The 23,907-nt window shown below is 40.3% G+C and overlaps 1 protein-coding gene across 6 annotated transcripts in view; it reads left to right on the top strand.

The window, feature by feature from the left end:
• Positions 1-23,907, top strand: part of kcnip4a (potassium voltage-gated channel interacting protein 4a) — a 175,499-nt gene that overhangs the window by 90,519 nt on the left and 61,073 nt on the right. Inside the window, exon 1 of one of the 6 annotated variants that reach the window (XM_086283526.1) lies at positions 1,887-2,306. The exons of the other annotated variants lie outside the window; for them this stretch is intronic. Coding sequence (XP_086139652.1) covers positions 2,252-2,306 — 55 coding nt within the window. The 5' untranslated portion in view covers positions 1,887-2,251. Of the gene's footprint in view, positions 1-1,886; positions 2,307-23,907 lie in introns of those variants that run through there. 6 annotated transcript variants of the gene reach the window in all.

Raw genomic sequence — 23,907 nt, 5'->3', positions numbered from 1 at the left:
ATTCTCTGGAGTGTCCAATTTAATGAAAAGTCATTACTGCTCCAACATAATTAGGATACCCTTTGAAGAGCCATGCTCAGCTGGTTTGGACCAATCTTCAAACTGGGTTTGAAGATAGAGTTCATATTGGGTGTCTATACTTTACTATAATGCAATTTTACTTTGTTAACTAGCTTTCATTCACACACATTATACATGCATATATTCCAGCATTTCAAATTATGAGGTCAGTGAATGCACAAATAATCTTTATGAGCCGAACGCTCGTGTTCTCTAATAATCAGGCTCTTTAAACGCTCGGTTTATGACTGCTACTCCTGGATCTGTATGATGAGGGGATATACTGTTTATGGCTGTCTCAGGAACAGAAGCCCCGCCCATCTGCTGTTCAAATATGCTGTTTGCAAGGAGCAACCAGATAAATAACAGTTATTGTCAACTGAGAATCATACAAAACCACATTAGTAGAGTTCAAGGATAAAAACACGAAGGTGGAAATAAGCATAATGTTTCCACTTTAACTGTCAAACACTGCAGTGGTAAGCATCCAGTGGGTGCTGTGGTTGTCTGAAAATGGTCATATTAATGAAGTTAAATGAAGGCAGTAAGTTATCGTACTGTATGTAGCCACAGTAATGCTGAGCCTGTTTAAAATCGCTGTTCCCTGACCCCAGTGGAGGAAAATATAGCATGACAAATAGCATAAATGCTTTTGCTGAGTATGAAATAGGGAGGTGGTTGGTAATCTAATGCTGCAGTAAATGCTGGTCAGATTCCTTCAGGAGAACATTTACTAAAGAAATGGACTCTGCGTTGGTGATTTAAAAGTCCTTGAACCTCAGATTAGCTACAGACACTCATTTGTCTGTTTCTTTTTGTGTAGATTACATAAATACTTGGTTTTGAGAGTGCGTTTGCTAAAGGTGGAAGTTAAACTGCACTTTAACTTCTGTCTGAAAGAGGCCTCTGAGCAACAAAGAACACACAGCAGGCAGGAAGCAGGTTAATGGAGTGGGTGCAAATTGGTACTTGATTGCTGTGGTTGGCTGTTCTTTCTTTTTTTTTCCTGAATTGGACTGCTGTCACACAGTTCATGAAATGAATTGCGTGTGGGTGGCATAGGGAGCGGAAGTATTTTTCATTCTATTTTCCTCTTTTGATGTGTCACATCAGGCAAAGCATCTCTGCTGTATTTTTTTTCACATGTTCCAAGCAAAGGATGAGAATAAAAGAGATGTGGGCCTCAGCGTTTTTCTGACCTGTTGACCGTCTCCGTAATCCTGAAGATCTGCCACGAAGTCAGCCTGACTCTGCCACGTAAGCGGGTGCAGGATCAGTGCTGAAGAGGCAATTACTTTATTTTTCAGGGTGGATAAAGGCATGGAAGTAGGAGACTTTATTCAGTGTTATGAGTACTGAATCAGTATTGCATCAGAAACCATTCTTATATACATACCATGCTGTTATCTCTCATAAAAGAGAGTTTTCTGCTATACCTCGGTTGTAGTAGTTGGGCTACGTTACATTAAAACTGCTCTGTCATTAATCTATAAAATGGGTGTCAGCATTTGCAACGAGAAGACTTTAAATTATGCACAAGCAACGTTGCACATAATTTAAATATTTACACCAGCCACCAGCCTGAGAGATCAGCTCTAACTTACTGCCGTGGACACAGCGTGGTTTTCTCCTCCCATTCCCAGCAGGAGATGTAGTTAAAAGGCAGCTAGCGAGGAAAAATGGCTATCTACAGTATGAGCTCTCTCGCCTCCCTCCAGCTTTACCCTCCCCGTGTGAGGAAAGGTCTGTTGAAAAGAGCGGCGGCAAACACTCTCCACAGCATGCTTCTGCCTTTCTCTCATAGCGCTCAATTAATCTAGGTGCTCAAGTGGTACAAAGTAGCTTTTGCAGTGCAGAGATCAGCCAGCAAGCTCTCACTTCATAGTGGGAACACTAGAGGAGGGAGGGGGTCTGCAGAGCGTGCGCGTCAAAATTCAAAACTCAACAGAGGCACGCATGTTTTACTCCCACTCTGCTCTACGTACAGCCCACCTAACACGGTGAATATAAAGGAGAAGTTTGGACCGGAGACCAGATTTTACTTTATTTTCTCCTAATGTGAGGATCCCAGCATATCACTGGATTTTTTTCCCTCCGTTTTCACTCTCAAGCCGACCCAGTTGTGGGAGGGAAAGTGTGCGAAATCTAGCAGGACTTCTAGATCACTAAGCGAGAAAGTCTAGAGGGCATCATGGGAGCTTTAATGGTCATCTTCTCTCTTCAGCCAAAACAAAGACGCAAGACAGGTACGCAAGACTGAAGATCTGTAAATAACGAAACTAATTGCCCAACCAGTAAAGTAATGATTACTCTTTCACTGTATGATGTATTTCATACAGATGGTGTGTGTTTGTGCATATGTGTGTGTGTGTTGTGGAAGTTTCCTGTTAATCTTGTGTTTTCCTTTTAATCTCAAATGAATTCACGGTGCCACACCAGCAGTCCATGAAATTGACTCGAAATTCGCCGCATTTCAGTAAACGTTTGAGGCTGAACTCCACAAACTTGCTCGAGTTTTTCATTTGCTTTTCACCCGGTATTGATTTTACCGTGACAGCACACAGACACACCCACACACACACACACACACACACACACACACACAGCATGCCACATGCGACTCCCTGCCAACGCAGTCGCACAAGCTTGTGTTACAACGTCGTATCCCTCCAATAATGTGCTGATCAGCGTCACCGTCACAGCTTGTCACTGTAACAAAACAAAAGGAAGTCCAGTCTTTATTAAAGAACAATGAAATATTCAGTGGGTGGCCAGTGGACAATAACTGACAGAGGTTATATTTAGTGGTGTAGTGGGAGAGAGACAGAATGGATGACATGTAAAGTATAGAAAGTCATATTTCACTTGGGTATTGTTGGAGGGCTTGAAAGCAAAATGAATGAGGGGCTCTATGTAACTCTCTCAAGCAATAGATCACAGAGTGTGCTCTGTAAGCACATTTTATAGAGACCTAGAAAGGAGAACATGGGATCCAGATACACACAATCTTGCAGGAGATTTCTTGCATATATTGTGCCATATGCTTGCTGTACATGTATACAGTGTTTATAGCTTTTGGAAATTAACACAGAGCTGAGATTTTTCAAAATAGACTGCTGTGCCTGTCGATGATGGTTGTTAGTAGACTGTGATGATAAACGTAGAATATAAAATTATTATGAAAGAGTGGATTCATGGTGTCAGACAGCAGTTAAATGGGTTTTCACACTCTTAGCTTGCTGTGTTGGTAAAATCGGTTCTAATTGGCTAACTGAGCAGTTAACTGCTTACAAATTAACTTCCTAGGTTGGTTGCAAATACAGATGCACTGATTTCAGATTTAACAGATGATACTGACCTTTTCTGATCGTAATTGATTTTCCAAGATTATAACTGTTTATAAATTCACTTTTTCCACAATTTTCCTTGTGCGTTCTTTGATTATTTGCTAATACTGAGCTTGCTAGCTCGTGGCTAGCTCTGTGCTCTTGCTAGCTTTAGCGTTATCCGCTTTTCCTTTATTAGTGTCTTTAAAATGTTCAGCTTGGTAAATGTTGTTTAAGTTTCTCCTTAGGTTTGTTGCTAAATACTTTTTCATGGTGGTCTCCTTGTGGTTTACTTTTAAAAACACTTGTCCTCACTCACAGCGAACAGCTGCTAACGTGTGGCAGTGAGTCTGGGTGCGAGTATTAGCCTGCCCCGCTGTGCATGTGCGTAAAACAGACTGGTACATAATTATATATTGTATGTGAGGTTGACAGCTGGTCACCGGTCAGGCCTGAGCACTGGAAATCATCCAATTCATGTCCTTGGCTATTCAGTCAGTGAATCTCTTAACACGTCCTCATCAGTTGGCGATCCATCTGTAAGACACAGAAATGTTTGTGCTGCAATGTAGTTACACAAACCTACTCATTTTGTAACAATCTATGATTCACAGTTAACCTGTTCATATACATACCATACCATCACGTACCACACACGTGCCGTCATCGGTTTAGACTCAAATTGGGGCTGTAAATTTTAAAATTAACATCATGTCATATTGAAAAAGAAACTAGCGACTGAGACACTTATCAGGAATTCTACTAAAGTTATGGATCAAGTGAGCAGATCTTTTTGCAGCCAGAGAAGGAACCCCCCCTTCTGGCCATTAGGAAAATTGCAAATTCAAAGCATTTCGGCATTAGCCTCTCAGACTGTAGCGGCATCTTTTACAACAATGAACCTTGAAGAGCAGCCTGTTAACTGTCCTTATTGTCAGAATTAGTTGGAGTATATGAACATGCTGCTTAACACACACTTCTTCTTCAGGCTATTTTCTTTTATTAAAAAATAAAAAATATTCATCAGAAGTTTTTAAAAAAAAAAATCTAACTGTTATTTATGCGAGGAAGCTTGACAGGTCCTTTCTAACATGCTTAAATGTTCTGGGAAGTTGTGTATTGATCTCTTAATTAGTTTATCAAGTGATTAGTATTTGTATTCTAATAGAATAATTTGTTTTGCTTCTGGAAAACGAATATTTGGTAGATGTACAACAGTATAGCAATACATTAGTATCGTTACATCAGCATGATGTATAAATAAGATGTCATTTACCATTGTTAGCAGCCAATACTTTACTAGTACTGTATGTCACACCAAATGTTGAGAAACTAAGAAACAAATTTCAACCAAAACCTGGAAAAACAAAATCAGTATTGGCACTGAGCAGATTTTAATTTTAAATACTGGTATCCAGAGTTTCACAAATGTGCATCCTTAATATTTGCTGCTGTTCTGTTCTGTGGACTTTCAGTTGTTGATCAGCAAACTGAAAAAAGAGAAAAGAATAATGGATGCCTCCTTCAGAAAGAAAGTGAAAAACAAAACTACGGCTCTTACATAATCGAACAAAGCAAACCCTTTTAAACCCTTTGTTTATTCTGCAAATCCAGCTGAAACCAGTTCCACTGCTGACATTTCTGTTTCCTCAAATCATGCAACATACTGATTCATACCATAGAAGGTCTTTATATAAAGACAACATAAAAAAGATGCTCTGTCCGAGAGACCTCGGTGCTATTACACTACCCACTTTAGTATTTTCCATTAATTTTCATAGCTCCACTCATCGGCATGATAAGAGCTGATGGTCCAGTAAGTAGTCACAGGAAGTAGTCTGGCCTCCAGCTCCTTTTCAAACATGCACCTGGACCACTTTTGAATCTCCCCACAGTGTTTGAAATGTTTCAAAGATAATAGACGTTCCAGTCTCATTATGGTGTTGTTCGCTGATGTGTTTGGCCTTGTGTTCGATGTCATTTAAATCCCTCGCCTGTTTCTGTTGTTGGGAGCCTCTGCGAGTAGAGTTTGTGTAGGAGTAGCTAGGTACACTCAGAGGTAGAGCCCTTCAAATGGAAACGGCAAAACATTAACCGCAGTATGACTCAAGCTACCGCACTGAAATTTGTTCAAAACATCCTGAACTAGCAGTCTGATTTTTTTTCTTTCTGTTTTTTGTGGACTAATAGCACCACGCAGTCTAAACTAACAAGTGATGGTTCATGTTCTCGTACTTTCCTGTGACATTTACACAAAGGGCGACAGAGATATCCAGTATCCTTCTTGTCGCTGGCCCCCTCTCCTCCCAGGCCTTCTGGTGTTTACAGAACTGAGTGGCTACTTTGGCCGACCACAGGGACAGCAGATGTCATTTTAAGGGGCAGCCGTGCCACCGATCACCATGTTTGCTCACAGCCCCGTATGATTATAGGAAAAACACATTTTTATTTCTTTTATTTTTTTCTTGTAAACTGTAACTTTGTGTTTAACCAATCCTTCAGGTTCTGCTGAGCACACTGGCAACAAAGAAACATATTTAAACTAAACTCTATTAGCTCGAGCACCAGTTTGGAAATTGGTTTAATTAAAGTCATATCTGAGCAGTGCCCGTCTTCCTCCGTCTCAAAAAGACCTGCGGGAACTGTTTTTACTGTATTCATAGAGTCTCTGAGTCAAAGGCAAATCACTGTAAAATGGACTGTGTGCCAAAAGCACTTTGAGTGAATCTCATTATCTTTTTTTTCCAACCCATCTGCCACATGCACCATTTTTCACAGAGCTGCTCGTCGTGTTCAGAAGTGCTAGGTGATGTCACAATGTGACAGAGAATAGAGAGAACATTCGGTATGCACATGGTTCTTTAGTCCATTGATGAGTATCACAGTACTAAGTGAAAGCTAATGAGACATCCCCTAAGGAGTCAGTTAATATGTAGTTCTGGAATGTATTGTCTCTGTGAATTATTCTGAGTGAAAAGCAGACCTTCAGAAAAGACTTGACATTCCCTTTGTTAACATCTTTATGAAGTAAGGCCTAGCCTGCACTTTTTGGATGAATCTATACCGTCTCCCTGGGAAGATTATCTCAGAATGATATCTGAAAAGTGGCACTGCTTCTCATTAAGCCATGTGGCATGTAAAAGACAGAGCTATCCATATTCTCTGATATGCAAATGTACCCTCAGCTACTCTTGCAGGAGTAAATGAGGAGGAGGGTCACCTATGGAGTCTCTAGTTCCCTTTGGATTTCTCTTTTCTTTCTTATGTTATCAGCAGCGCGTAATCTCAGTCCTTTTCAAAGTCACCCCGTCATTATACAGTATTGGTTTTGCTGCTCGCTAAATTAGCATTTAAATTGAAAAGTGAAGCCACACCGGTGGGCTTTGGGCTGCGAGCTTGTTTTGCGTTTCCTGCCGTGGCGTGGTACTCGGTGCAGCAGTTTGTTCGCTGATATTAATCACTCGGTTCCCACAGGGCATGGTGACCAGTATTAAGAGGGTTCACTTAGAACTGGATTAATGAATAGCTTCCTGCTCGGAGGAGCTCAGCAGGTGCAGGAAAATAGGCTTAGCCTGAATGCGGAGTGACGTGGCTAGCAGTGGGACAACGGCAGTTCCTACTGACATCTGTAGAGCAACCGCAGGTGCTTGCTGCCACTCCTGGGTGCAGCGCTGGTTTGATCAATACTTAATTTGTCGCCATAATAATGCATAACACTTTGTACTGTTTGTTGAAAGGTAGGATAAGACGACAGAGAGGCAATGATCCAAAGCCAAAATGTTGAAGTATAGTTAGAGATGTGACTGTGTCTGTTTCATTTATGAAAAACGGCATTTTGCATTTACAAGTATTCAGATTCATCACAGGTCCCCATGATGGTGAAGAGAAAAGCATGACTTGCCACAAAATACAGTGCCATGCCCTTTTTTGGCAATAGACTATCAAGCATTAAAATTCACAATATGAGAGATGATTTCAGAGCCAGTGGCTGCAACAGGGTTTTTCCTGGCTCAAAATGGGCCTGCTGCGGGGCTGGCTGCATGAGAAAGCACAGTTTCATAAGTAGAATAAATGAAATACCATTGGAAAATTTTATTACAAATATTTTTATTGCCATCCTGTTGATTTTATTTTAGGGAAAGGCCCAAATCCTCTTTGGGGCATGTTAAAATTATATAGAGGCAATGACAGTGTCTGGAGGAAAAGCCTCGTTGTGCTTTGCTTTGTTACCACTTTAATGGGCTTTGACCGGCTGATTCTTGCTTCTTCCACCTGATGGCAGCAGGTCCAAACAAACAAGCTTCTTGCAGTAAGATGGAAGAGGGAAAAAACAGAAGCTCAGTGATGATTCAGAATGTTAAAATGTGGCCCTGTCAGATTGCCATTGGCTAAAACCTCAAAGTAGTGAAAATGCCAGCAGATATAGGCAACTTATCTTCTGCCAAGTTCTGCTTGCTCAATAGTGCAAATCTAAACAGCGCTGAGCACAAACAAATCAATTTTAAGCATGTGTTGAAGCAGTTCAGGTAGATGATACTGATATGTCTTATTATATATTAGCTTCATTGATCATTTCAGACCTGTCCAGAATAAAAGTGCCTGATTTTCCAGTAATATTGGCAGAACAAAACAAAAAAAGAGACCTTTGATTTGACTGTGTTCTTTTGAAACACATGAGAAAGAAAATGTCTTCAACTACAACTTTGACTGCACAACCCATCTCATTATTGGGATCCAAATCACATCAGTTTGCAATTAACCATATTCTTTGAAGGTTACAGGCCACTGGGGCCTTCTTGTGTAATTTTTCCAAACAAATGGAAGACATTAATTTGTTTTAATGCCATGTTGCAGCGCTCTGCTTTGTCTGCAGATGGGAATTCAATTTTAACTTAATTTAACGTAAGGAAAGCACGTTTCTTCCCCCCACTGCATTTATGTTAAGAGGGGGGCTATACCTGCAGGTCCACTGATCACAGTTGTGATCACATTAGCTTAAATAGACTATTTGAATGCCTAATGTCTTGCTGAGCAAATGTGCACAAGCAGAATGGTTGAGTTTGTTTTGTTCTTCAGATATATCTGCACTACGTTGTGCTCATAGATTTGCCTTTGATTATTAGAAACTTCAGAGAAGAAATTAGTAAATCAAACAACCACTGCAGAAGAGCATCTCTGAACACACAATACATCTAGGCTTGAAGCAGATGGCTACAGCAGCAGGACACCACGCTGAGTGCCACTCCTGTTAGCTATTAACAGGAAACCAAGGCTTTATTTCACATAGGCTCACCATAATTGGACAATACAAGATAAAAGAATCTGGTCTGATGAGTATTGATTTTCTGCTGTGACATTTGAATAGCAGGGTCACAATGAGGTGTAAACAGCATGAGCACATGTGTCCATCCTGACTTGTATCAAAGATTCAGGTTGATGGCGGTGTAATGGTGTGGGGGAAATTTTCTTGGCACACTTTGACTCCAACTAAGCATATTTAAATCCCACAGCTACCTGAGTACTATTGCTGACTATGACCAGGCCTATATAACCTCATTCTGATAGCTGTTAACAGCAGGATAGCGTGCCATGTCACAAAGTTCATATCATCTCAAACTGGTTTCGTGAACATGAGCTCAAATGAGTTGTGCTCAAGCGGCCTCCACAGTCGCCAGCAGTGTTGGTCAAGTTACTTGAAAAAAGTAATCAGTAACTAATTATTGATTACTTCCCCAAAAAAGTAATCCCGTTACTTTACTGATTACTTATTTTCAAAAGTAATTAATTACTTAGTTACTTAGTTACTTTTTAAAAACACGATTTACAACCTGAAGAGGTGATAAAGCGATAGATCTTTCAGCCCAATTCTACTTTTTCTACATAATCCATCATACAAAATGTAATCAAATGGAAAAGTCTCTTTTTAAAACTTGTTTTATTAGTTTTAATCTTTTAACTTTATGCATCAAGCAAAAATTTAATTATATGCAACATTCTCTGACTGGAAGAAATTAGTTTAACATTTAAACCTATTTTCTGCACATTCCAGCACATAAAATAATTTTTCTTGTGTGTCTACACTCACTCTTTCAAAAAGATGCAAGTAAAATACAGCAGAAAATAAATAAAGTCAAAGACTCAGCGGTGCTTTTGCTCTATTTTCACCTGTAAAGCAGGAGTAGGGTAGGCGGAGGTTTACCCTGGTGCAGGTGTGCCGCGGTCAGTGGAAGAATCCGCGAGTTTCTCTGTGAGTTTCCCGTTACATCGTTGCGCACTCGGTGCTTGCTTGGAAGTTTAGGGTTTTTTTTTCGCTGTAAAAATAAGTTTTCTTCCCACGCACGATGGACGCTAATGTTTTTGTCACTTTTTGTGGAATCAAACTCAAAATAAGGTCAGTACTTCCACGCTTTAAACGCTGCACGCTCATACTCTCTCCCACACTCGATATATGATCCACTGTTGATCTGCACACAGCTGTTGTCACGAACGGCGCACTCGCTTACGTCACTGTCGTGAGACATTTTTGCAAAAAATCACGGTTTTAGTAACGCAGTAACGCAGCGTTCCTACGGGAAAGTAACGGCAATCTAATTACCGTTTTTGCAATAGTAATCCCTTACTTTACTCGTTACTTGAAAAAAGTAATTGGATTATGCATTACTGCCCATCTCTGGTCGCCAGATCTCAGTCCAATAGGGCTCCTTTGGAATGTGGAGGAACAAGAGATTCACATCATGGAGGTGAAGCCAATAAATCTGCATCAACTGTGTGATGCTATCGTGTTAATGTGGACCAAAATCTTCCAGGAATGTTTCCAACACCTTGTTGAATGTGTGCCATGAAAAATTAAGCTAGTTCTGAAAGCAAAAGGAGGTCCAATCGGGTATTAGCAAGAACAAAGTGTCTAGGGAGTGTATATATTGCAGTATGGCACTATATTAAGGAGTGTAATATATTTTATTCAAAAGTCATCAATATCTATTTGTTACGCCCAAGATTTCCTATGTGTTGGTATTTTCACACATGAGACATGTCAAGATTGATCGACACCAGGAATAAACTAAAATAGAATCAGTATTCCTTTAATAATAACATGTGACTGTTTTCCAGGAAGAATCTGCGCAGGCATAAAGGAATTCAGCTTTGTTTTCAAATATCAGCACTAAATCATTTTTCCCTGTTTGTGTAATGTTGTAATTATAATTATCACAATTCCCAGCGGGTACGGCTCACTGCCTTTTTATGGCTTTAGACTGATGCACTGCTCATGTGATGCTCCGTGTATTTCTCCTGTAGCGGTTTTGTCAGTTTGCAGGTGCTGCAGACGCCCTCTGCCCCCTACAGTACAGTGCATGCTCCATCCAACACAGCACAATCCTCTGCAGTGGCAATTACCTTCATCACCAATCATACACTGATTGATCCCGCACACTGTGTGCTGATGACACGCACAGACCTTGATTATTTTCATTACCATTAGCCGAGGGCCTTGATTACACCCTGAGCAACGTTTTTGAGGTGATTGGAGAGCTGAGATGCTGAGAAGTGGAGGCATAATCTTTGCGATTAGGTTGTGGTCTGATATTAGTATTTGAAAGAACAAAAAAAGGAGCAAAATCTTATTGAATTCCAGATTAAAACACTTTCTTTTTCTTCATGTCGGGGTACAGCTTTTGTCACTGAGGCTTCTGTCACACCTTCTTTTCACCAATTTTACAATCCCTTTTCTCTGAAAGCTACACAGTTACCAGTCCTCTCATGTCCAGAGACAGCATGCTAGTGCACACACATACATACACACACAAACACACAAGACCTGGGAGCTATATTTGGCTCTTACCCAGCTGCCACAAATAAAGGAAAGTAAGTGATAGTGGGATAAACGAGCTGCCCAATAGCATGCGCAGCAGAGAGCGGTTGTTTCCATGGCAAAACAGCGTCCTAACAATTCATTTGAGCCAACGGGCTGCGAAGATTAAATGTGGAAATGATCACTCCCATCCATGAGAGGGTGTGTAAGGGACCTTATCTCTGGAGCAGCTTTTAATTATAAACTACCATGTCACTTTTTTTCCTAATTAAACATGCAAAAAGTGCCTAGGCAGGATCATATTTCTGCGGTTCTGCACCAGGCAGTTGTGACTATTGCTCTGAATGGAAAGAACTATTTCACTTTTTGGCTCATCTTGAAAATCTGACAGAAGCTGCTTGCTCCTTTCATCAGTTTTTAGCAGCTTGATGCCCTAAGTTTGCATGACCTATTTTAAAAACACATTCAGGTCACACTATGAATTGTGGAATTCACTCACCGTTAGTGAAGGAATTGGGCTGTTTTCTGGATTAATAAGTAATATCGTATATTGATAAATAGGGAAACGATACAAACAATATCAACAACTATGAACTGAGAGAATCAGGAGACACCAGATGATTACTTTACTCTGACCTCATCGACTGCTGACCGCAGTCAGAAACCTCAAAGCCCTCTCATCTGCAGTGTTGTCTTTCTCCCTGACCTCTCGCTTATCATCCGTCCCTTATAGTTTTGCTCTTTATTTAAAGTCTAGGTGACGGGGAGGTCAGACACATGTTGTTTTTTTTGTTGTTTTTTTCACGAGCTGACATTTTACACTCATCAGTCCTCCTGCCATCTTTCTCTGGTGTCTCGCCTCAATCAACGATGCTATTAGTTCCTTAACAGAGTTTGAAAAAAAGAAAAGACGGAAAACATTTTCACATCATCACTTGAGTGATTTGCAGTCTTCTTCTGTCAAGACAATCACTAGAGCGATTTGCCATGATTTTCAGACAATCACTCTGGGTTAAGCTGATTTTGAGTTTTGAACCTGCTTTTCCTGCTTTTGATTAGTTGAGCTTGTCAGTATCACATTTCACTCGATTGTGGCAAGTATTTGTGATTTGTCAATGCCTTGATTAAGCCTGATATCACCTCTAATTTACACAGGTGTTTTGGATAGTCCTTTATAATTAATTATTAAACTACTGAATTAATTTGTTCAGGGAAAGGGAAAAAAGAGTAAAATCGCGCAAATTCGATACTTATAGAAAAGTTTTGTCTATTAAAGACAGTCGCATAAATGATTGCAGCATGGGTTAGAAAGCGAAGCACACTGTGGCCGTGTTCATCGTTCTATCATGCTATCTTTTTCGTAAGTGGCATTTAAGAAAGGTCAAGACCTTCTGTCACAATCTGCAGATTATGCAGACTGTGTAAAAGTCGAGGACCCAAAACACAGACACGAAAGGCAGGCGGGGTTATACAAAAGGCAAGACGTTTAATTAGGCTGTTGCAAAAGTCCATAAAGGAAAACATGAAATCCAAAGGGCAAAGTGAAAAACAAAGTCCAAAATGGAAAAGCAAACTATAGCCAGAGGCACACGATGAGAGCAAACACATGTGGCAGGTACACAACCACAGAGACAAAGAACTATTTATGGTTTACACAACGGTTTAATCAGGGGACTGGGCACAGAAGGGTAACAAGAAGCAAGTGAAACCAATGAGAATAATGAGTAAATACAAGACACAGGAAACAGATGACTGCCAAAACAGGAAGTAATAGACAAATGAAAGTATTACACACACAAATATACAAATCAACTCTGCATGAGGGGAAACACTGGGGATGGCTGGGAAACATGTTAAAGAGACTTGTAAAAAAAAAAAAAAACAAGAGCATGAAAGTAACTAACAGTAACTAATCCACAAAAACTCTAAATTTTTAATTAAATTCAGTTTTATTTATATGGTGCCAAATCACAACAATGGTCACCTCATAGTGTTTTAAGTAAAGACACTACAATAATGGAGCGAAACCCCAACAATCGGGCGACTCTGTGTGAGAAATTACATGCAGGGTTAATCTCCTTTGTAACCCAACATTTCAAACTGTGAGAATTAGGTTATGGCCACTTTGACTGGGTGTCAGTGACAGTGTCACTGTCTGCAGAGACACTGAAGTCAGTGATTTGAGACTTCTTGACTTGTGTTACTGGAACCTTTTACAAGGTCTGCACTAGTATTGATATTTGTCTGTGCAACACAACCACAGTTGACGGTTGCAGCCTGATAATGCTAGCTAGCATTAGCTGGTAAATAGTTCAGCCTTCAAAACAGAACAGAGCAAAGCAACCTACCTTTTTTGTATGTAGTCTATTGTTGAAGCTTATAGAAATGAGTGTTAATGATTAAATTAGCCATCCATCGTGTTTGTGTGTAAAATTAGGATTATGTTGACAGGTAACGATTGTCTCTCGTGCATTAGCAAGAAAAAGTGTATAAAAATGTGAGCACACCTAAACGTAATCAGTGCTTCACATCCCACAGCAACTGGTGGCTCACCGTCTCTCCTCATTCTTTTACCCTTCTGTCTGTTATTTATCTTTGTCACAACGATCAGGTTCATCCCTTCTCCTCGCCCTTCCCTCCTTGCCTCTTTTTCCATTTCCTCACGCCCCCTCATCTTTAGCGTTGCCACTCTACCCCCCCCTTTCTTTTCCACGTGCTTCTTCTCCCCCTTCCTCCCTCCCCGACTTGTGCCGGTTTCTCATCAGAGCCAGAGATGCAGGGCTCTTAAGTGGAGTTAAATGGCCTGCTGACAGTGCTGAACACTGAGCTCTGCATCGTTGGCCATGGGCACCCTATGACCTGTCCGACATGTTGACTATGAACTTGGAGGGACTGGAAATGATCGCCGTGCTCGTAGTTGTGGTCCTGTTCGTTAAGGTGCTGGAGCAGTTTGGTTTGTTGGAATCTGGCTATGATGGTAAGGGAACAGCTAAATCATTTCTGTCCTGGCATTCAACCACTTGTTGCTGAAAGTTTGTAAAAGCAGAGTGTAGTTTATTACAGTAAGACTACCTGCTGTGCAACAGTGGAGGTCCTCTTACATAGATTTTAAAAATGTTGACATGTTTGTGTTTTGATGGTTAAAACGTGTGATAGTGGACACTGAGCAATATACAATACAAGTCTGACTCCTTTTGCAAATGTCTTGAAAATAGACCTAATGCTACAGGCTGAGTGTGAGCATTAGAGGCTCAGATGGATGTTACTGTCTCCTCGCTGTGTGATTGTGCTCTGTGGACTTTATAAGGTCAACTTTGTTGTCTGTTGCTCGTCAAACGGAAGTCCTCGACAGCCTCTGCGTCCGCCCTTCAAGCTATTTTAATTGAATATGTTGCATCTCTCTGAGTCACCTGACTTTGCCGCTAATTGGTTTAACAGTCGTGATGACTCACACATCACACACATCCAAATATTATAATTTGACTGTATTCCTTTTCATTGCGTCTCAGTGTAATTTTAGGATTTCATTTTACACCCGGTAGTCTTTGTGGGTTCTTGACATTTGCGCCTCCACTTTGATGGTTTGTTTATTAAATTGAAATTAAATTTAATTGGGCGTGAAAGCCTGCATCATCTGTGGGTCGTTTAACTTATTTATCCAAATGAGAGAGAGAGAGACAGAGAGAGAGATGATGATGATGAGGACTGGATTTCATTCTGGTGCTGAGAACCTGGAATTTATAGTTGGGGCTTTAAACTGCCACAGTGACATTTGCTTTTCTCTCATTAGCTGGAAACGTAAAGGGTTCAAATCCAGATGAAATCCTGTTCTTTGTCATTTTAAGGATGAAAGGTTTTCACTAATTCAGGTACTGAAGTAGAAAAGCAGTGATTTATATTCATCTGAATTTTTCTTGTTGGTTGCGGCTACTCTCAAAGATGCCTTTGCTTCATGATTCATTTTGTTTTTGGTGTTCGCTTTCTCCTGGCTTAGGAGGGAACAATGATTGAACCCTCGCCCACTGGAGATTTGTCAAGGTGCCATGCTGAATCTTTCCCACCAAAGTGTGAATCTAATATTGAGGAGCTGGGTCTCTCCGGCACAGAAGACCACCTGTTGTTTATGAGCTCCACTTACTGTACAGGCTGCCAAGCTGTTTGCCTTATGGCTGCGAAAGGCAAACATCTTCAGACCAGCCAGGATAAAAGCAGTCGGTTGCCAGTGTTGGACCAATGTTTGCCAACGTTTGACAATTCAAAATTAAAAGCACTTGCTCGTTCCACTTGTACTTTTAATGTTCCCTCCATGTTTTTCATGACACGAACACCCGGTTGAAGCACGCCAACAGCAACAGTCACATTCACACGTGGGACTGTGAGAAAATCCCATTTATGTCCCATGCAGTTTGTTTGTGGTCGATACTGAACTCAACCAATCAGAAGAAAGAATGTATTTTTAGGTTTGTTAAAGAAACGTGGAGATGATTTATGTCACCAAAAATCAAATTCAGGGATATGACTTTAAAATAACTTTAAAACCAGCAGGTAGATAGTCAAACTCATCCCATATTTTTGTGTCCACGCTTACTGCAGCTGCTGCTCTTGTAATGCTACTTATGTGTAAGCTGCTCTTTCTAACATGTTTCAATCGTTACCCTTCAACAGCTGCTAAATTAAAGCACTTTGAAATCGGATGATTCCATACACCCTCTACTAAAAGTCTGCTATGAAAATTATTGTCATAAAAGCAAAGAAGTGTCCCGTATGAGTGCCTTTTCAAAGGTCCAACCAAAACAAAGGACTTGATTTTTTTTAACTTGACATGCTCTCTCCAAAACCAAGCCAACAATAAACCAGGAAATATATCAGGAATTTGTAGAGCTGATTATTACTCTGTGGCACTCTCCCACTTGATGGTTTTTGGATAAAAATAGACTCGCAACACAGCCAGACCCAAATGGCTCTTTTCAGTGTCTGTGCCTCTCTTCAGTGGTGTGACAGTGAGTGACAGCGGTGTGTCACCAGTGCAGTGGGACGTGACAGCTGACAAGGGCAGCCATTTACATGGCTGCTGCTGAAGGTGTGGCTTTCATCAGCTGTGACTCTGTAAACACACTGCCAGTACATGCTGCCATAGCCATTACCGTGTGTAAATTAGACTCTTAGACTTCAGGAGGACAAATTATTTTCATGTGTTGGATGGAATAATGTATGCTCTCACCTTCATTGAACACAGTGCACCCCTCATGCCACAGGTCTCACCTGCTGGGTTGGCAGACTGTGTCCCAAGATTATAAGATTTACAGTGTACATGTTGTTTATTGAAGCAAGAGAGAATACATGTGTGAATAAGAGGGAGACAGGAAGTGCTGGTGAAGGCAGGTAAGTTTAAATACCTGGCATCAACCATCCAGAGCAACTGATGATGCGTAAGAGACAGAAAGATGTATGATGTATGATTTGGAGACAGCGGCACAAACAGAAAGACGGAAGCAGAGCTGAAGATGTTAAGGTTTTCATTGACAGGATTTGGAACGAGTTCATCAGAGGAACAGCTCAGGTTGAGCAGTTTGGAGACAAAGTTCGAGAGGCAAGACTGAGTTAGTTTGGACATGTACAGAGGAGGGATAGTGGGTATACTGCTCAAAGGATGTTGAAGACAGAGCTGCCAGTTATGAGGAAAAGAGGAAGACCACAGGGATGTAGTGAAGGAGGACATGGAGAGGGTTGGTGTGACAGAGGAGGATGCTAGAGATGGTGAATGGTGCAGATAGGCGCTGTAGCGACCCCTGAAGGCAGCAGCTAAAAGAAGAACAAAAGTGCACATGTTATTTATTAATGCTATCTATCTATCCTATCTATCCTATCTATCCTATCTATCCTATCTATCTTATCTATCTCATCTATCTCATCTATCTTATCTATCTATCTATCTACAGAGGAAACTACTCTGGTCTATAGTGAATGGAGAGGAAATGTATTTGCATCCTAATAATATTTGCTAAGCGAGTGCTCTGATGTGCTTGGCTGCATTATAAAACATGATTTCTTGGAGTCGAACGAACACAGTACTGTGTTTGGGGAAAAAAATACATAAAGATGCTTAATCACTGGCATTCAAGCTGCCATGACACGGCTTTTAGATATAATGTGTTTTGTTTATGTGTGTTTTTTATTACATTGTGTAGCTTTTATTACAATGGTTTTGTGTACCAGAGAATCTGTCAACATAATAAACACAGAGAACAGTTATTATTGTACATTATTTGTATGTTTACACCACTGTGAGTAGTTCCAGTCCATTAAAAAGCCCATAACTGTTCTCTGCGATAAGCTCACATTTTTAATGTGGTTTTACAGTTGAACCTATGTAAAAAATGTTCTCTTTGATGTGCATGTTTAGCAGATGTGCCACCAGAGGGAACCAGAGTTTACAGTCAGCCTCACCACTCAGTACTAATGAGTCCAGGATTGGGAGCTAGAGGCAAAGCCAGGTTCTCTAGTAAAAACAAACCAGTATCTATCAGGCGGATTCCGTTTTCCAGCAGTTCCAGCTGTGTGATTTAATGGGCAGTAATTGGTAAGAAGAACATAAATTGTCTTATCTTGCACTTGCACACCAACCTAACAAAGTGCAGCGCAACCATATAAATGCTAGTAATGTAGTAAGTGGGTGCAGTAATAAAGCTCTGTAGATAGAAAATGAAACACCAGGAGGGCACTTAAACTCAAATTGAAACCAAATGTAAAACCTAAAGTAGCACACTACAGTGTGAGTTTTAAACAAAATACAAAGCATTTAAATATTGTTAGAACAGCACATGTGGATGTGACAGTTATTAACTTTTAAAATGTGGGCACAAAGCAAAGGGAGGCTCATGTTTGTATAGAGCACATTAAATAAAGTGGAATATGTAAGATTTCTCTCTCTTTTTAAAAAAACATTTAGTCCCCTTCATAGCATGAGTAATGTGCTCCTTATTGCCTTCATCTTACTTTCTCGACATATTTTTCACAAATCTAGTCCTATATTATTCAGTGGAGGAATATTAAAAAATCTGCAATTTATTATAATTTTGGATAATAGCCCAGAGCCTCAGACAGGTATGAGAGAAATATTGTTGTGTCTTGTGTCTTTCTGCTGAATTAAACTCTGTTAGGGATGATTCCACAGGCTTCAGTTTTACTCTGCCATCAATCTCTGCAATGAGAGAGCTACTAATGATTGATTCGGAAAATCATGAACGTATGATGCTTTCATTTGTTTTGGGGATCATCCTGCAGGCACATTTGTAAAAGGGAAGATGAGGTTTAAGCTTTTTTTGGAGCTGAGCTGTATGTAGAAACAAATGCTTCTAAGTGCTGGAATCTGTATGGCCTCCATGAGGAAACAAAGTATAATCTCATGTTCCTCTTGAAAATCTACTTTTTCCAACTAAAAGCCTTAAGCTTGGTCTTTGGTTTTGGAACCTGTTCACATATTAAGGAAAAGTAGAGTTAAGCCTTTTTGGAGCATGCAGAACATTTAGAAGTCACCTCTCCTTCCTTTTACGTAGACGTTTTAGAACATGGAACCTTTACTCATCCAGTTGGTAAATCTCATTGTGCATCTGCAAGCCTCTTTGCAACCCACCTCCACCCTAGCTCCTCCTTTCACACATTTGTGTTTGAATGTTTATATCTGTTTGTTCCGTGTTTGGGTTTTGCTTTTGGTTGATTCAATTCAATTGTTTGTATATAGCGTCAAATCACAACAACAGTTGCCTCAAAGTGCTTTACATTGTAAGATAACGACCCGTTAATAACAGATGCATAACGTCAACAATCAGACTACTCCCTATGAGCAAGCAATTGGCAACGGGAGGAAGGAAAAACTCCCTTTTAACAGGAAGAAACCTCCAGCAGGACCAGGATTATGGAGGGGCAGCCATCTGCAGGGGTTTGGGGTAAGGAGAGGGAGACGTTGTGGGAAATAGTCCGAGTTTATGCTCATGTTTTGTAAAATTATGAATTGATTCCAACAATAACATGAGGAAAAGCTCATTATCACACTGAAATGTTAATAAATTATAGTGGACTGTGCACAGTGTAGAACTGTATGAAGGGGATTATATTCAGTGCAATCATTACATGCTTGCCTTCAGGCATTGATAAAAGCCTCATGATAAATGTTAAAGCTAAATCAAGTTTTATTCCCTAATACACACAAGCCATTTCGCTAACAGATTGGCACAATTATTTTATAATAGGAAATTAAAGCAAGTTAAGAAAAATTTGGTTGCAGTATACTGTAACAAGATTATAGTGCTAACTCGGATTATGGTTTTACCAAAATATAGCAGATATAGTGGTCTTGTTGCTTATTTAGCCTTTTTATTCCCAGAAATGACGAATAAGCTCATGAAAAATGCAGACTAACTGCACTTTCATGTTGTTGTTGTGGCAGTTTTCTCAGTTTGTGCATTCTCACATAATTTTACCACCTCCTAATATAACGCAGTACCTGCTTGTGGTGCTATTTATTGTTGTGCCACTGTGACAGCCCACTGTTATCAGGAAATTCTTCAGCAATGAACTCCGGTTCATGTTCGCCCGTGATATTAAATCACTCGCTATGCACGATGAACATTTTTTTGATTTGTAAGTGTATCTCTGGGTTCGATAAAACATTATTCTACTGGATGCTCCGCTGCTAAATGATATCTGATCTGTGGACCAAACAGCTTTCATAAATTATTTCCTCACATTTAATACTGTTATGGCAGGGGATGTCTCGACACAATTAACTAGAAATGAAGCTGTATTGAATACCAGAATATTTAGCAGTGCGAGATTATTAACACCTCAACCAAACTTCGCCTCAGGAGATCCCCTTGCTTGGAATATTAAGTGGATATGTTTATTTAATACAGATATTTTTTCATTAGATACTTTATGGCATAATTATTTTATCCTGGCTTTCAGGGCAAAAGTAAATTGTTTGTATTTGTTTTTTCCTAATTGGAGAATCAGGAATATGATAAAGCATGCATGCCCTGCAGCATGCAGCAGTGCAAAGATGGTTTTAAGCATCCCTAGCCAGAGTTGTCTCTACTGAACTCACAACGCAGGATATGAGATTTATTGGGACTCATTTATCAGAGTTTATTTCTAATTACAGGTGAATGAAGTTACACTTTGAAGCAAACACGGGAATTAGTCCCGGAGTGTCAGCCAGTTAAGTTTACACGACTGAAAGAAGAGGAGGAAATAAAAGCATTAACCTGAAATTCAATAGCTCAGTCTCCTCATTCTGTCTTGCAGATAAACTGGGTTCACGTGTTTTTGCTTTGATACGATCCATCAAATCAGTGTCTGTTTGAGTAGCAAACTCAGCAGTACTATAAATATTTGATTTGGCGCTTAATAGCTTCAACACAATGCGTGCTCTCTATAACCCAGAAAGTTTAGTATTTGCAGTGCTTTGACACAATAGCTCATGCACTACTCATCACTTTTCCACATCCTGCTAAAAAAATTTATACCCACGTTGATGATTCCTTTTAGGAACAGCCTTCTATATCGATTTCCTCTCAGCATCTTTTTCTTTCTGCTGAACTGTGCTCGTCATATCTCATCCTTTGGACAGTGGCTCCAGCCGTCCTGTATTCTGTCTGCCATTTTATGCCACCCTTGGTCTCTTTTTACTGTTCCTGCTAATGCATGTTCTCCATCGACCTTTGCACTCGAAGCTCAGCTTGACTGGCACTTTGCTGCTGCTGAAAGGATGGTGCATCATAAATCAGATGACAGGCTGGCTGTGCAAAGACAACTCGAGTCCTGCTCTTTGGCCTCACGTGTTGTCCACAGTGAGCCAACAGATAGCCGCGCAGGAGCTAATATTGCAGAGGTACAGAAAGGAGGAGTTCAATGTTATCTCCTGTAGCACGCTGTCTGGATCTTTGTATTACTGTCCACCTGCAGACAATACCTTTGACCTTTCCCTTCACTACAACTAATCATGTGGAATGAATTGGGAGTTTGATAAAGATCTAGTGGTTCTGCTGTAGAGAGAGATGGCTGCCGTTTTGTTGAGAAAATGAATGTCTTTCATTTATAGGCTTATTGCCTCCAAAGGGAATTTCCGACCCATCACTCAACACGTTGCCTTTTCTTTTATTGTGCTTTTGTTTCTTGGAGCTAAATTTCAGCATCCTTTATGATCTGGTTGGTCAAGTATTTGAGCAATTTGTAGGTCTTTCTCCCTTTCTTCCTTATTTGACACCATGCTATGGATAGAATTAGCATTTTTTCGTTTTTTTGCATGGAAACACGGTGAAACATGCAATCCACTAAAATGCAAAAGCGTATAACAAGTAAGGTTTGCTTTCTGAATTGGCTCATTACCTTTAAAAGTAAGGGCTTCCTGGGGCATGTTTGTAACTTTCAGAGTTGGTGAATTGGACCGGACAGAACTGATTCAGGTGGGGAAATGGGGGAGGACGAGCGTATGTGTTTACTAGCCATCCAACCTTGAATGATGAGGCATCGCCATAGCACAGCAGATGTAGTTGGTAGCGGAAAACGCATTTCCTGTGAATGTCGCTGAGGCCACACACACCCATATTTCAGAAAATAACCAAAAAGCCCGACTCACATACCTGCAGTAGTAAAAAAAGACAAGGTAGATTGATGGTGTCTCCACATACACAGATGTATTTTTGCCACCACCCAACAACTCAGAATGATGATAAAGACAGTTTCTCTTGTTCATGTGCTGCATGTGTAACAGTGCTCAGTATAGCAGTGCACATCATCACGCCACATCGCAGCTCTGCATTTCTTTCTAAATAAAAAGCTCAAACATACCATCTCTAAAATAGAACAATGTTACTACAGTCATATTACATCAGTTGTTGAGTAATTTAACTTGACATTTACAAAAAGACATAAAACAAGTAATAAGGTCCAGATCAAAAAACAAACTACAGCCCATAGGAAATGCATCAGATCCCAGAGTATTCATTTCTTGCATTTCCTTTAGGTAGATGTGAGCTTACAGTATTGTGCAAAAACTCTTTTGTCCCCCCCTCCCCCATTTCTTCATATCTTGCTCGGAAAATTGGTGCATCGATTTACTGAAATTTCCAAATAAAAAATGGAGATACTATATGTAAGTTAAAACAAAGTTGTTCAATTTTTATGAGCTTGAAATTCAATTTTTGGTATGACCACCTCTATTCTACAACATTGTCTGAACCCTCCTATACAAGGTTTCTTGTGGATTCTTTAACTCTTTCTCCTATAAAGACAAGCTTTTATTAGATAAGAGATTTGATAGTCTTCAGGAATAGTTCTCCAGTCTTCTTGAAGGACACTCAAAGCGATTCTTTGGATGTTGGCTGCCTTTTTTTCTGTCAAGATGATCCCACACTGCCTCACTAATGCTGAAGTCCGGGGTCTGGGGAGGTCAATCCATGACTGATAGTGTTCCATTGTGTGTTTTTCTAACCAGGTATGCTTTTACTGCCTTGGCAGTGTGTTTGGAATAATCGTCATGCTGAAAAATGAAGATGTTGCCAATCAGGCACTTTCCAGATAGTATTGCATGGTGGATCAAAATCTATGGTACTTTTCTACATTCAAAACTTCATCAATTTTGTCCAACAACACTGACTGAAATAGAGCCAGAAACCACGACAGTGTCTCCACCGTGTTTTACAGATGGCTGCAGACACTCACTGCTGTACTTCTGTCTTGAACTCTTATTGATGCATTGACAACAAAGATCTGTTCCCACTGATTTTCAGTCCAGTTCTTGTGTAATCTGGCATACCTCAGCAATTTTCCATGTATTGCTTTCTTAAGAATGGCTTCTTGACATCCACGCCTCCACTGAAAGAATTTCTAATAAGGCTTCAATGACCTGCAGCTGGATCAAGTGAAGGGCCTGGAGCCTGGAGAACTATTGGTCAAGCACTCTAAAAAAGAAGGCAAAATATAAAGAAATGAGGGGTGGCTCAAGAGTTTTGCATAATACTGTAACATGAAATTCTGTACACTATTCATGCACTTGCTGACTTGTTGAATTCTTGCTGAATATCACATAAATACACATTTATTTGAGTCCTGGATTATACTCAGTAGACAGAATGAATTGTCACTTCCTATATATAGTCTGAAACAGTCATTTTTGTCTTCCCTACAGTTACAATGTGTATGCAGAGGTTGAAAGGGTTAAATATTGCAAATTTCTATAAATGCATGCATGCGCACGCACCTTGCAGAGTGTGCTTTCTACAAACTAAGTCCTCAATATCAGTCACCCCACGGCACTCCATGGTTGATTGCACAAGCTGCTTCACTGAGGGTTTCCCTGGTTCACGGCTCATAATTGTCTACCCTTTCACAGGCGCTGCCTCTGTAAATATGACAGCCTGATTTTAATGTGCCTTGGAACACATAACCCAAACACTAACGCTGCTCTGCATGCCTGAGCAAATCACTGCAGGTGTCACCTAATTATATCATCCACTTGTTCTCTAAGCTGATCTGTAAACAGCGGGACAATCTCATCTTCGCCTCTTTTCCCATCCACCGATCGGTGTAGCTTTGATTGATGACGGTTACATCGAAGCCAGTTTCTCTGCTGTTGGTCTTGTATTTTCACCAAGGCTCACCGTGTGCTTAAGAAAGATAACACATGTCCAGTTTTTAATGGGAATTTTGTTC

Source organism: Aulonocara sp. 'chitande type north' Nkhata Bay, linkage group LG3, assembly GCF_057382095.1.
Source record: "Aulonocara sp. 'chitande type north' Nkhata Bay isolate Kocher_YH1m ecotype deep benthic linkage group LG3, A_spYH_male_GT1.1, whole genome shotgun sequence".
Taxonomy (NCBI): Eukaryota; Metazoa; Chordata; class Actinopteri; order Cichliformes; family Cichlidae; genus Aulonocara; species Aulonocara sp. 'chitande type north' Nkhata Bay.
Note: the sequence above shows the minus strand (reverse complement) of the source record. Positions and strands in the feature narration are given on the sequence as shown.